At 26.6% G+C, this 13,425-nt stretch overlaps 4 protein-coding genes across 14 annotated transcripts; 3 read left to right on the top strand and 1 right to left on the bottom strand.

The window, feature by feature from the left end:
* The first annotated feature begins 11 nt into the window (after positions 1 to 11).
* Positions 12 to 573, top strand: LOC143174613 (uncharacterized). The gene is made up of 2 exons (XM_076368389.1): positions 12 to 228; positions 298 to 573. The coding sequence occupies exons 1-2, from the start codon at positions 12 to 14 to the stop codon at positions 456 to 458; spliced, it is 378 nt and encodes a 125-aa protein (XP_076224504.1). The 3' UTR covers positions 459 to 573.
* Positions 574 to 705: 132 nt separating this feature from the next.
* DNApol-eta (DNA polymerase eta) lies at positions 706 to 4,716 on the bottom strand. Of its 6 annotated transcripts, none has more exons than XM_031979259.2 (8): positions 4,658 to 4,716; positions 3,583 to 3,658; positions 3,348 to 3,482; positions 3,061 to 3,269; positions 2,834 to 2,994; positions 2,546 to 2,769; positions 2,352 to 2,475; positions 706 to 2,282 (listed from the first exon to the last, which is right to left on the bottom strand). In XM_031979259.2, exons 3-8 carry the CDS (start codon positions 3,431 to 3,433, stop codon positions 852 to 854), a joined length of 2,235 nt encoding a protein of 744 aa, XP_031835119.1. In that variant the 5' UTR covers positions 3,434 to 3,482; positions 3,583 to 3,658; positions 4,658 to 4,716; the 3' UTR covers positions 706 to 851. The 6 variants fall into 6 exon arrangements, with proteins under 6 accessions (XP_031835119.1, XP_031835090.1, XP_031835109.1 ...); XM_031979230.2 differs by lacking the exon at positions 4,658 to 4,716 and adding an exon at positions 4,533 to 4,563; XM_031979249.2 differs by lacking the exon at positions 4,658 to 4,716 and adding an exon at positions 3,741 to 4,412 and having other exon boundaries at positions 3,348 to 3,471.
* NC2alpha (negative cofactor 2 alpha) lies at positions 4,042 to 8,918 on the top strand. 3 transcript variants are annotated; one of them, XM_031979434.2, is made up of 6 exons: positions 4,085 to 4,162; positions 4,288 to 4,464; positions 4,681 to 4,753; positions 4,886 to 4,979; positions 5,064 to 5,234; positions 5,296 to 8,918. In XM_031979434.2, exons 2-6 carry the CDS (start codon positions 4,423 to 4,425, stop codon positions 5,600 to 5,602), a joined length of 687 nt encoding a protein of 228 aa, XP_031835294.2. In that variant the 5' UTR covers positions 4,085 to 4,162; positions 4,288 to 4,422; the 3' UTR covers positions 5,603 to 8,918. The 3 variants fall into 3 exon arrangements, with proteins under 3 accessions (XP_031835303.2, XP_031835294.2, XP_031835285.2); XM_031979443.2 differs by lacking the exon at positions 4,288 to 4,464 and having other exon boundaries at positions 4,042 to 4,162; XM_031979425.2 differs by lacking the exon at positions 4,085 to 4,162 and having other exon boundaries at positions 4,187 to 4,464.
* Positions 8,919 to 9,315: 397 nt separating this feature from the next.
* Positions 9,316 to 13,255, top strand: LOC116428331 (deubiquitinase DESI2). 4 transcript variants are annotated; one of them, XR_004235235.2, is made up of 7 exons: positions 9,316 to 9,484; positions 10,461 to 10,641; positions 10,709 to 10,781; positions 10,881 to 10,974; positions 11,049 to 11,190; positions 11,269 to 11,521; positions 11,678 to 13,255. XR_004235235.2 is itself a non-coding variant. In XM_031979828.2 (6 exons), exons 1-6 carry the CDS (start codon positions 9,468 to 9,470, stop codon positions 11,443 to 11,445), a joined length of 684 nt encoding a protein of 227 aa, XP_031835688.1. In that variant the 5' UTR covers positions 9,316 to 9,467; the 3' UTR covers positions 11,446 to 13,255. The 4 variants fall into 4 exon arrangements, 3 of the variants coding, with proteins under 3 accessions (XP_031835688.1, XP_031835703.1, XP_031835713.1); XM_031979828.2 differs by having other exon boundaries at positions 11,269 to 13,255; XM_031979843.2 differs by having other exon boundaries at positions 9,324 to 9,771; positions 11,269 to 13,255.
* The last annotated feature ends 170 nt before the right edge of the window (positions 13,256 to 13,425 follow it).

Raw genomic sequence — 13,425 nt, 5'->3', positions numbered from 1 at the left:
CAAGTGAAATTATGACACACGAAAATATAAAATTAAAAAAGTACGATTGGCGTATTAAGTCAGATAAAGTAGCGGTTTCTAAATTGGATGCTTATATTAGAAAGTACGAAACAAATTTTGAAAAAATATCAAAATTTAATGACTTATCAAAAAAACAGCTAAAATTATTAAAACTGGCACGTGAATTAACAAAATCTATTGAGAAAGAGAAGGCGTACAAACAACAAGGTATAGATAGATTCATGAATTTTATGAGTCTAATTTTAGAACTATAAAATTCTTCTGTTCGTGTTACAGCATTTGAAATATTGAAAATATCAAATAACTCAATAAAGGAAACAATATTTAAGTTACAAGATTCAATGAAAATGTATAAGGAAAATGTAAACTCAGAAATCGTGAAGCTGAATAACTTGAATACAGATCGACTTTTAAAGATTAACTATATATATACATAATTAATGAATGCCACATTATTAATACTTTACTGTCAATATTCTGCAAAAAATGTCCATTCCGTTTTAATCTAAAATGTACCAAAACATAAAAGGAAGGATATATATAATATTGAATATTTTATTAATTTCGTCACATCAATCTCTAAAATTTTATAGAAGTAATATTACATTTAAGTTATAAAGTTAATTGACATTTTTTTATCTTATTTCACTATAAAGCAATGTTACTTGCATTGCAATACAAATAACATTACCAAATATTTACAAAAAGTGACTTAAAATTATATAAATGGTAATTAAAGATAACATCAAATACAATGTATTGAAATACATGTATACAAAAATTATTTAATTCAATATAAACTGTCAATATAAACTGTAACTGAAACTATGTTATAAATTTAATGCATTTGGTCGACGTTTTAGGCAATTCGTGTTTACATCATACATATCAATTTTTCTCTTTACATTTTCTGTTTCTAATAACGGTTTATTTAATTCTCTCTGCAAATTTTCGGCCATATGAAAATCGCAATGTTCATTGTATTTCGATAAAACTATCATCTGATAACACTGTAAGCATTGTTTTAAAGGAACATCTGTGACATTAGATGGATCTTTTTTTATTAGGAAATTATATATACTATTACCATTTTTCTCTTTAGAAGTATTATTTTTTGATTTATTTTTTAGCTTTGAATGTTTCAATAAACTTTCTTTAGTAATGTCCTTCTTAGTCTGTGCTTTTATATATAGCTTTGCTTCTTCTTGTAGGTTCATAGGTAATAAAGCAACTACCTTAGGGTCAATATCATTTAAATTAGGAAATATTTCTTGTATTTTAATAATATTTTGTTCGTTATTAACATTATTATTCTCATGTATATGTATACTAGAGGAAGGTTGCACCATTTCAACTGCAGTACTCTGCTTTAATCGAACAGTGATACTTTCTTTATTAGAAACAATATCGCCATCTGTCTTAAAATTTTTATTTCTATCATTCATATGTGTTTCCTTTTTGGAAATATTAAAATCATTTTCAGATTCAACTTTTCCCGCATTATTTTTATTTAAATTATCATCTCCAGCATCCATATCTTTGTTCTCATTTAATTCAATTAATGCAGTTTCAGATATATACGCATCTTTCAACTTATCTTCTCTTGAATTAAAAACATTCACGAAGAAAGATTCTTTAAATTCATTCTGATTTATGGCCTCATTTAAATCTGAATTAATTATTTTGCTTTCAGAAAACGGTTTTTTCTTGCTTCGTTTATTCAATGAACTAATTAAATTACTTAATTTTCTAGAAGTAGGCGATGAATCTGTTTTTATTTTAGAAATTTGTTCATTTAATTTCACGTTAGTTTTCAAATTTTGTGTAACATTCGTTGTTCTACTATTTGATGCATTTTTCATTTCAATGGTATTATTCGTGGATTGAATACACTCGATTTTTGAAATTTCTGTTTGAGTACACGTTTTTCCTTGGTGATCCGAGTTTCCTACTTTAAAAAAGTTCCTGAAATTTTCTCTACCCTTAGCTTGTATAAATTTACCAGCCGATACTCCTAAATATGCAATTGGACATTGCGTGGATTTGGATACAATATCTACACAACAAGCTGCCATTTTTTCTGGCTTGTAGGAATTTAAAGTACATGAACGAGATTGAGATACAGTTGTTTTATTGTGATAATAGTGATAACATATCGTGAGCAATGTTGCTCGTCGTTCATTCTCCTCGCGATCTTGTTCAAGACGTTCACAAACTTCAGCTGATAATTCACCAGCCCAATGTTTTAACTGCGAACAAAACTATGACTTTCAAATTCATATATATATGCATTTCATATACTTTATTTTATATTTTATTTTTTAACTTACAACATCTAATGAAGTTATAGCTTGCCTCCCTGGAAATTTTTTACATGCACCAATTGATTTTGTCACAAGACGCATAGTAACAGGTTCATTGTCTATACCTCGTGCAATATTGTATAACCATAATCTATACAAACATATTTATTATCTTAATATTAGTTGGTAATACTAAAAAAAGAAGATATGAAACAACGTACCCTGTTTTTTCATCAAAACGTTTCTGTAAATGTTGCAATGAATATTTCAATAAGTCACCCATAACATTACAATTAAGTGATTCAACGACAACATCTCCAAATTTTCCACCAAGATTCCTAACTTTTTTAATAGGTAATGTAGAATAAAGTGTTGATACAGAAGTTGGTGGTAATATTGTTTGTCGATTTGGTTTATGCAATCCACATGCTAATTTAGCCAATATCTAAGAACATGATACACATTTCACAAATTTATTTAATATATAAAACACTATTATATTGTCTTACTTTATTTTGTGCTATGCCAGCAGAACATTTAAATCCTGTCTTTGCAAATATATCAGCTCTTAACTCTTCAACTATTATACCAGCTATAGCAAGTTTTTGAGCTTGTACATCTTCCAATTCTTCAAAAATGTTTGAAATCCATCTTTTTGTACCTTTTAGTCCTTTTAAGATTATATAATATAATTAAATCGAATAATAATTCTGCTTTATAATAATCATTCCTTTACCTCCATCATTTTTTCCAATTTCTGAATATCCCACAACAAATGTATTATAAAGCTGTGTTATTAATACTTCTGGAATAATAGAGTTTGTAGATATTCTTTTATCAACAATGTCTGTAATATCTAAATATGCTTCGTCTACACTAGCTCGTTCTATTACATTGCAATGTTTTCTTATAACATCAATAACGTCACGACCAGCAATTCTATATCTATTTAAATGATTATAAATTTAAAAGATAAACACATTAAACACATTCAATAAAAGTTTCAGAAATTCTTTGTTAAACCTTGATGTGTCTGCTTTCCCACGAAGACATGGCACACTTGCTAAAATTAAATCTGGACATTTTTCTTTAGCTTCTTCGCCCCTCATGTGTCTTGTAATACCAAATTCTCTTGCTTCATAGTTAACTGCAATTATTCTAATATAAAATATATTAGTACTTTGCTTGTTTTCTGGCCTTAGAGAACTAAAAGTTAAATAATACGATTATAATGTATATATTGATTATAGAATTTTACCCTCCCCGCTGCCATTGATTATATTGTACAACAGCAAGTGGTTTTCCATCATATTCTGGTTGAAGTTTTGTTTCCACTTGACAGAAAAAACAATCCATATCAATCAAAACAACAATTCTATTGTCGTTTAAATTTGCCATTGTGAAATTAATCCATACTTCAACTTGAGACAGTAGGTTACAAGTATTTTTGATAATCTTCCAATTCTATTTATGTGAGTATTTTTATTTTTAATAATATTTCTACTTTTATTTTTCGAAACATCAGTTACATCCTACTAAACGGACACTGTTACAAATATAAAACTAATTCATAATGAAATAAATACATATTAGTAAACAAATAAAAACTGTAGCTCGCGGTTTTTTTAAGTGGCCACAAAATTCTGACTTGTAACTAGTTTGCCGTTCCTAAAGTTATTTTATCGCGTAAAATTAAACTATATAATAAGCAGAGACATCTTTAATCATTGCTACCACTATGTAGTAACTTCACCTATCAGCAGTGAAAGAGAAAAATTTCGCATTAACCAAATCGAAGTGTGAGAAATCGTCACAATCGATAATATAATAAATAAAAAGTAAAAATTAATTATTTTCACAAATGTTTTTTCAAATACGCTTCATTCGATTTATTATATGTTTTACACGTATCAGATGCTAAATTTAACAACATCGATTATTTTATGAATTATTGAAAATACAGTTTACAGATATCTGTCAAGTTTTGGAACACTTAAATTGCTACAAATACAACATAAACGCGTTTTTTTCGCAGTTACGTCTATCCTTTTATTTATATATAATATTCGCGACGTAAAGTAGTAATATTCTTGTGACAATGCCAAGTAAAAAGAAAAAATACAATGCTCGTTTTCCAGCCGTGAGTATCAAAATAACATATATATTTTGGAAAGAGTGTTTCTACAAAAACAATAAAGTTTTACGTACATAACGCGAATATCATTTTAATAAATACAATGCTACAATTAATAAGAAATCTTATTTATATTGTGAAGACATAAAAAAGCATAAACAAATACTTATGTAAAAACTGTCGAACATACGTAGCTAACCTGTATCTGTATTCCTTCAATAGGGACGAATCAAGAAAATTATGCAAACTGACGAAGAAGTTGGAAAAGTTGCACAAGCTGTTCCAATTATAATCTATATCCTTTTTCAATTAATATGGAAAATATATTTTTAATTTATACATTTTCAAAATTGAATATCTCATATATTTACTTGATTCAATAATATTATCCTTTTCAGCTGTAAATTCCTTAATTTTTTATATATACCTAGAACATTAGAATTGTTTGTACATTCGTTACTTACAAAAACTATGCAAATTACTAGTGCCAAGAATGCCAAAACTTTGAGTCCATCTCATATGTGAGTATAAGAATATAAGAAACTTTAATGATATCATTGTAATTGAGTATTTATCGTTAACTCTCTCTTTATATTTATGTATAGGAAACAATGCATCTTATCAGAAAGTCGTTTTGATTTTTTAAAAGATCTAGTGAAATCGTTGCCAGATATTTCAGGACCTGATGACGAAGTGCCTACACCACCATTAACACCTGCTCCAATAACTTCAACAACATCAGTTTCTACTTCTGTATTAAGACATTCTGATGGAGGGTAAGTGTTAATTAAAGTGAAGGTTATTTGAAATTCTAAATGCTTTGTCATATTTTTATAGACTTCAAAAGCAACAAATGGGCTTAACTGCTGAAGTAAATGTTGAACAAAAATATTCAAATGATAATGGAGGAACAGGAATATATAATTCAGGTGCTATTAACCAAATGATTACAAATACATCTGTTTCTCAGGTTCCAGAATTTCAGGTATCCATGCCTACTTCATATCAAATTAGTCAACCAAATTTTTATACAGAAGTTAATCCTATGAATTTGAGTACAAACACATCTGGTGTCAGTGCGAGCAATCAGCCAACATCTAATTTTGCTCATACTGCCAATCTTGATGAAGATTATGATACATAGTTATTTTTTAATCGTGTTAGGGACATGAATTCGTATATCATTCAAATGTAAAACAGTTGTACATGCAATTGCTCGATAAAAATGATGAATTGTCGTTCAGATTATTCTCAATACATTAGAATATGTAATTTACATTAATTAAACAATCTTATTATATGTAAATGCTTAGACACATGTAAATTTTTATATTTTTATATCTGTTCTCTCAACGATTATACAGACGTGTTGTTCAAATTAGTTCAGGAATAGTATATTTCATAATTTTTATTATTTTGTACTGCTGTGCTTGATTTATAAGTGCTCATATTCCTAGTACTTTACTTTGATGTATACACATATATAGTAGGCATGAATGTAATGACTCAAATAATTATTATATTCTCCAAAACATACTTTTGTTAGTGTTACTCTATAGGCGAGTATAATTTCTAACACGATTAGTATTCATATAGTTGCGCAGGTACATATGCAGGTACAAATACTTTTAATTATTAAGAGTATAATTAGCTTTACGTTTTGTAATTGACAAAATTGTTTAATGTACCTTACTTAGTTGATACATACATTAAAATATTTATCATTTGCAATACAAGATATATATGTGTATGTATATGTATATGTATATGTTATGTACACATACGTACAGCAATAAGCAAAACTGAACACACTTTACAGATTCTTTCAAACATTTTAATATATTTCAAAATTACAACATTGTAACATGGATATTTAAACAATCCATGAAAATCACTTTTTATAAAGTTTATTAAGGTACTTGACGGTTTTTTTATGTTTTTTCTATGTTCGATTTTTACAGATATCAGAGTACTCGGTTTCGCACCCTATAACTGTTGAGACTTAACATTTTATCCAGTGATCTTTCGTCTTTAATATTGCATACATTCTTTGAGGCATATTTCCTACTAATCTTTTGTTGTAATTCTGACTAATTTTATTTTCATATATTCCACTGACTAATAGTCCAATTCTTATACTTTTTGCGAATACTAATTGTGCTTTAACATTCTGGATAGTAGTCTTGATGCTTTAGCATTCTGCTTAAATAGTGTGAGCTTTTAATTCTCTTATCACTATCCACTTATTAATTGACTTTCCTGTATTCTCTTTTACTATATTTGTGACCATAGATGTGTATAAAGTTTCAGCAGTTTGAATATATCTGCCCAACAATCTTCCCTCCTGTGGTGTTAGCAATTTCGGTCGACCTCCAAATGATGTTGGTGCATTGGTATAATATTTTTTCCATATTTTTTAAACTCGAGACTGACTTACATTACACTCCTTTGCAATTTTTCTTGTGGAAAACGCAGAACTTAATTTTGAAATTATTTTATTCTTTATTTCTTTCAATGCCTCTTTCATTTACACTGCCAATATTGTGAGAAAGCATCTTTACAAAGATTAACACTACTTAAAAATAATTTCTTTTATAATGATAACTTTCTGTATCATTTAAATATTCGTAAGCAACTGAGCTTACAGACAGTGCAAAAGTGATTCCAACACATTCATGGTTTGCAAGAATATAAGAAATAAAAACAAATATTGTAAGACTAAGAGAGATAGCTTATGGTGTTGATTTCTATATAACACCGCATTGGTTACAATTCAATGTTGTATTTTTGACTCAACATAAATATAGTAGAAGATTTTACAAAGTGTGTTTAGTTTTGCTCATCACTGTATATATACATATATATATATACAAGAAATATATATATATATATATATATATACAAGAAATATATATAAAGATGAGCTTTATAGCTAAAATTTTTTTACGCTATGTACATGTACCAGTATACAATTTTTATAAAGGAAAAGTTAGCACATAATAAGTCATTTTATATATGTTAACACTTGGTAGAGTGTTGAGAGGTTTAAAAAATTAACATTGTCAAATGTTTCTCACTGCAAGATTATATACATTACATTTTCTGTATTATATAACTCTTTAAAAAATATGTTTTAAATTTCGTCAAATATTTTATAACAAATATAAAGTTTAGAATTTTATGTTACAAATAGATAATTACCAGCTTTTTTTCTATAAAAAATACTTAAAGTTCGACATTGTAAAAAACATCTACAGTAAAAACGAATTATTAAATTTTATAAAACAAATTGTAATATAAGTTTCATTTACACGAACTATGGATAACAATTACGTGATCGTATCATAGTGTATTTGCAATAAGGATTAGTCAAAGAATAAGCAATGCTTATGTGAAGATATGTTAGTAACATTGGTATGCAGAATAATGTGCACGTTGTATGTACACTTATAGCACTAATTTTTTTGTTTTATAAATAACTTATTGTAAAAAATAATTTAAATTTGATAGATGGAATACTTAGAAATTATATACAATTCATTTAAGTATTGATTATTGTATTTTTAAATAAAACAGGACTAGTTTAATATTAATTAAAAACAAAATCAAATTACACGCATTTTTATATATTTAAAAATCTATACCAAGTGTGTTAAGAGTATAAATTTTAATAAGAGGAAGTTTTCAATTAATTTTTTATAAATATGTTAAACTGCCAAAAAGCAAAAAGATATTTCAATAAAGAGTCAAACAAAAATAACTTTTACTTCTTTGTGAATCTAGATTAGTATTATACTTTCATTTATCTGTTCATTAGCGGTATTTATGTTTATTTTATGTAAATATTATAAGACTGACAGAAGACTTCCTCCTTTAAAATCGTTACATATATTTATATTATACATTTGTAAATAAATATTAATAGATCTATTGTAATAAGTTTGTTAGTTCATAATATAATTATGACATGACTGGTGTACATAAATAATATTCAAATACTGAAATGCCTTTTACAAAAAGAATTGATGCCTTAAAAGCAATAAAAAGACAATAGATTTAAACATATTTTTAATGAAATTTTCCTATACATAAATATACAGTACGCGAAATATAAGATACCAACAATGATTCACAATGCTAATGACTGCCCCTCTTTTCCAAAGCTGAAAATTTGAATTTTTTTTCAAAATTAGTTTTCTTAAAAATTGAGGATGATAAAGAAAAACGGATTGCATATTCGAATTCAGCATGACAAATACTGTTAAGATAACCCATTAAACCTTCCAACAAAAAACAAATTTAAATTTTGTAGACCAGTGTAGTTGACTAATATTCATAACTATATAATTGTAGCAGCCAACATATATGTGTACAATAGAAAAATAAAATAACTTATTTTTCATTTCAATATTAATTTAAATGAAATATTTTCCTATAAATTTGAAAGTATTTATATATAAAAATATGTATAATATATATGTATATATATATATATATATAAACATACATTATATTTTTGGTGCATATGTATATAAATCATTTTCCACTTAATACATTTTAGTAGTAATTATAATCTTTTTAATAAAAAATCTTTTTAAATATTATTACAGAATATTATTTATTATTTTATATTTCTTATATAAGTTTATAGATACAAAAAAATATGTAAGTACCAAAATATTGAAATAATTAAAAATATATATAAATCATTTTTGAATCACTTAAAACATTGAAATACAAATTTAAAAATGACATATTTAATTGCATTTATAATGTAATTTACACAAATAAAAAGTATTTTATACTTATATCATCTAGAGAAATTTGCTTAATGTCACTAGACAAATGGCAATTGTTTCTAGTTAAAAAAATAATTTGTGTAAATTCCTTCAAAAAATCTTTAATGTTAGCAATTGTTATGTAAAATTAATTAAGTTTATAATTAAAAAATAAACAATTATTGTTTGGAATGCATAAGCGAATCTTCAAGAAAAATCTGTTGATTTGACATGCTTCGAGTGGATAGGCGAGTTCTTGCTGACACAATGTATTCTATTTCGGAATAATTTTTAGAAGAGCTTGATATTTAAAAAAGATTTTTAAAGTTTTGTTATTTTTCCCTATATTGTAATAATTGAATAAGAAGTCAGTTATTAATCTATCGAAAATACGCTTCAAATGGAATTATGATTTCATACATTGTTTAACATCAACAAATCTTTGAAGAAAGTTTCAAGTTTGACGTGTCTGTACTATTTTATAAAACGAAACATAAAGAAATCAGGATGTATTGAAATCGAAATTTTTGTTTAGGTAACAAAAACTACTTTTCTTTTTCCTTCTCAACAATATCTTTGACCCAATGATTCATATTATACCTTTTTTATCCTTATGTTGTGAAATGTGATCATTCTTAGCTTCTTATTCATATCGTATTATTAATTAACTTTCTACATTATACGCTAATGTTCCGCATTGTATAGTTTGCTAGCATCAATAGGGTAACACAGAGTTATAAAATTTAATCACAACAATCTTTGTTTATGTTTTGACTGTAATATCATTACTGTTTGAAATCTAGTAATTAATAACAAGGAAAATGTTTATCAGTTCATTGTTTCATTTCTATAAATTTCAATGTTTTTATTAGTAGAATGTATTTAGTATTGTGCATCTTATGTATTGTAATAAATTTTTTATAGAATAAGCATGTAGTCATTATACACAATTAGGTGATACTTTAATATGGAATTATATATGAATTATTAATTGAGTAATAATCTTGTGAGAAATTGTTTATTAATTTATTTTGTAGATTTTTCAGGTTTCATAGAATTAATTTTATATTTCCTTTTTGTCTCGCATTATATAATGCGATCAATCTTGAGCCATAGCTTTAAGAAAAAGTAGTAATTAATATTTATAATTTTTTGTTTCTGTAGTAATTCATGGCTATGTGCTTATTTTAGATCCAGTATATAGCATATGTATTTGCTTATTAGGTGCGTTGGAACATACGTAGTGCTGCTGTTCATCTCTTCAAGTACAAGTTTCTCTATGATGTTTTCATCAGGTCTTAGCTGTAATCTCTCCTTTCCCAGTTGTCTGGGATACCCCCAAGATAGCGAAGAACTACTACCAAAAATGGCTCGCGAGCCAATAACTCTTAATGTTTATGATATGGTAAGAGAACAAAATTAAATTATTTTTACAGGTATATAACATTGAACAATTATATTCTTTATTTCAGTATTGGATAAATGAATATACCACACCTATAGGATTAGGTGTGTTCCATTCTGGAGTAGAAATTTATGGAACAGGTAAAAAATATTTATCAATAAAAGAATGTATGAAATTATTACTTTGTAGAAGTTCAAAGTTTATCTTATTGAAGATTCATTACATTAATCTATTAATAGAATATGCATATGGAGGACACTCAAAGCCAATTTCTGGTATTTTTGAAATCACACCTCGAGCTGCAGAAGAATTAGGGGAGCAATTTAGATATAGGCGAGTTTTCCTTTTTGCATGTAAAGTTTTGAAGTTATTATGTTAGATTTGACAGTGCTTTTATTTTATTATAGGCAGTCTGTACATATTGGATATACAGACTTCACAGAAGAAGATGTGAGCAGGATTGTTAACGAATTAGGAAAAGATTTTAGGGGTGATCGATATCATCTAATGAATAAAAATTGTAACCACTTTAGTAGCCAACTTACTCTTGTGTGTACATATAATTATGACATAATAATTCTCTGTTTAATTAATGCTAATAAGACTTTCTTTTATCTTGTATCGTAGATTTTATGTGGCCGGGAGATACCTGGCTGGGTAAATCGTCTTGCATATTTTAGTTCTTGTGTACCATTCCTTCAACGCTGTTTACCAAAAGAGTGGTTAACACCTGATGCGCTACAACATTCTTTGAGCCAAGTCAGCTATCATGAAAGTACACCACCATCTGATACCTCCTTGTAACATATGGCTAATTCTATGGAAAGAGGAGGTTTAAAATGTCGTAGGAGTTATACCTTCTAGAAAATTTATGCAACAAGTAAAGGAAGATTATCTTCAAAATGAGTATATATATATATATGTATATATACATATATATATACATATATATATATATATATATATGTATATACATATATATATATATAATATATATCTATAATATATATTATATATATATAATATATATCGCCAGGATCATGGAATCCAAGAAACAGAACCGTCAAGATGAGGTACAAATTTAATATTGTACTGCTGAATTCCACTGGTGATTAATAGTACTGAAAGAATTGCCTTTCTTGCAACATGTCGTCTTCTAAACATTGGACGGCAGTATACAATGTCGCGTGTGTTCTCTGTTGTATTATACAGTCGAAGTTTAATAGACATAATTGATAGATAATTATGTATAAATCAAAGCCATAAAGAGACTGGAATTTATTTATTTATTGGTCGATCACAGTACTCTCTCAAAAAATTTTCTGTGGCTGAGATTTTATATATGCTAGTGATTTATATTAATGTTTTATATTTTAACCTGCATTTAAAAACTAATATTCATGAAGGCACATTAGAATACATTACCTCGGTAGTGGAAATTATATTATTACTCATTTAAATTATTCATTATACGTTAGAAAATATTCTACGATTTTTCTTCCAAATATTTTATCAATTCGATTTACTTTATATTATTTATACATGCGACACTTCTCTGTACAGCTGCCATTACTATTGTTAGGAAGTTTAAATGAATAATGAATTTAATATTGACATTCATACTTAATAAATAATGAAGTTACATTCTTCATGTATGATTTAACAAAAAAAATATGGTTTCTATAAGTACTTTTATAAACAAAGGAACACGTTTATAATTTTAGAATTAAGATGTTCTGAGTCAACGATTATACACCATATGAATGTCAAATTTTGTAAAAGTGCTCTTGAATTTTGCACACCATAGGATTAAACGCAGAAGCATTATAATTTCAGAGGCTTTTGCCGTGTTTGTAATTGAATGAGTTTTTTTGTCAAACATTCACAGTATACAGAAAGAATTACTGATGTTGCTAAAACTGTTGTTGATGTCAAATTTATAATGTTACACGTTAAGAAGAAATTCATAAGCAATTTGAATATGATATCAATATTTGAAAAGAAACTAAATTCTATTAGATATTTCATATGCATAAATTATAACGTAAAAATGCAGCAACAAGTAGTGCCAATCTAATCTTGTTTTTATTTTAACTTTGATAAATATCATTAAAAATTCACATGTTGCATACAATTGAAATAGATGTTATCAATCATAAATAATCTGTTATATAGAATGTTATCGCGTGAACATCTCTTTCACAGGATGATTTCTAGAAAACCTCAAATGTATACAACAGTTATATTCAAAATAATTTTTCCATTGTGTCTTCTATAAAAAAAATCTCAGCATTGAAAGTGTTAAGTACATATTTGTTTTATTAACTAAATTATACACAATCTCTTTTTGAAATAAAACTTTAAGTTTGGAATACTAGAGTTATTTAAATTCATGTGCTTCTGTACGATACACTTAATGTATTTTTCTTATTAATATTTACAAGAAAGATATTAAAAATAAAAATTAATTGTTACCCATATGTATAGATCCGAGTATATTAGGTTTTATATTCGTTACTGATACTTACGTATTAATATAATGTCATAAAAGTTACTTTCTCAACATAGAAGACAGTGTAGCATAATAAAATAATGAAGTATACAAAGCACAATATACAGTATAAGTACAAATGCTTCTGTAACTTTCTAAATAATCTTTTTTACAATGATGATTAGTTTGTTTCTTCACTAGGGAGTTTCCTCTTATCGTTAATGATTTCTTTTTAAGCAATAAACATTCTAATAAGTAATTACACTGACTTACTCATTGCAATTACACCTAAA

Source organism: Nomia melanderi, chromosome 6, assembly GCF_051020985.1.
Source record: "Nomia melanderi isolate GNS246 chromosome 6, iyNomMela1, whole genome shotgun sequence".
NCBI lineage: Eukaryota > Metazoa > Arthropoda > Insecta > Hymenoptera > Halictidae > Nomia > Nomia melanderi.
Note: the sequence above shows the minus strand (reverse complement) of the source record. Positions and strands in the feature narration are given on the sequence as shown.

Bases quoted from the DNA above. Each gene is read 5' to 3' on its own strand.
- NC2alpha (XM_031979434.2), top strand. From the start codon at position 4,423: ATGCCAAGTAAAAAGAAAAAATACAATGCTCGTTTTCCAGCC. The intron at 4,980-5,063 runs GTGAGTATAAGA...ATTTATGTATAG, and splicing joins ACTTTGAGTCCATCTCATAT to GAAACAATGCATCTTATCAG. The intron at 5,235-5,295 runs GTAAGTGTTAAT...ATATTTTTATAG, and splicing joins TTAAGACATTCTGATGGAGG to ACTTCAAAAGCAACAAATGG.
- DNApol-eta (XM_031979210.2), bottom strand. From the start codon at position 3,722: ATGGCAAATTTAAACGACAATAGAATTGTTGTTTTGATTGATATGGAT. The intron at 3,483-3,582 runs GTAAAATTCTAT...ATTTTATATTAG, and splicing joins AATCAATGGCAGCGGGGAGG to AATAATTGCAGTTAACTATG. The intron at 2,770-2,833 runs GTAAGACAATAT...TCATGTTCTTAG, and splicing joins CTGGCATAGCACAAAATAAA to ATATTGGCTAAATTAGCATG.
- LOC143174613 (XM_076368389.1), top strand. From the start codon at position 12: ATGACACACGAAAATATAAAATTAAAAAAGTACGATTGGCGTATTAAG. The intron at 229-297 runs GTATAGATAGAT...TTCGTGTTACAG, and splicing joins GAAGGCGTACAAACAACAAG to CATTTGAAATATTGAAAATA.
- LOC116428331 (XM_031979828.2), top strand. The intron at 10,975-11,048 runs GCGAGTTTTCCT...ATTTTATTATAG, and splicing joins GGGGAGCAATTTAGATATAG to GCAGTCTGTACATATTGGAT. The intron at 11,191-11,268 runs GTGTGTACATAT...CTTGTATCGTAG, and splicing joins TTAGTAGCCAACTTACTCTT to ATTTTATGTGGCCGGGAGAT.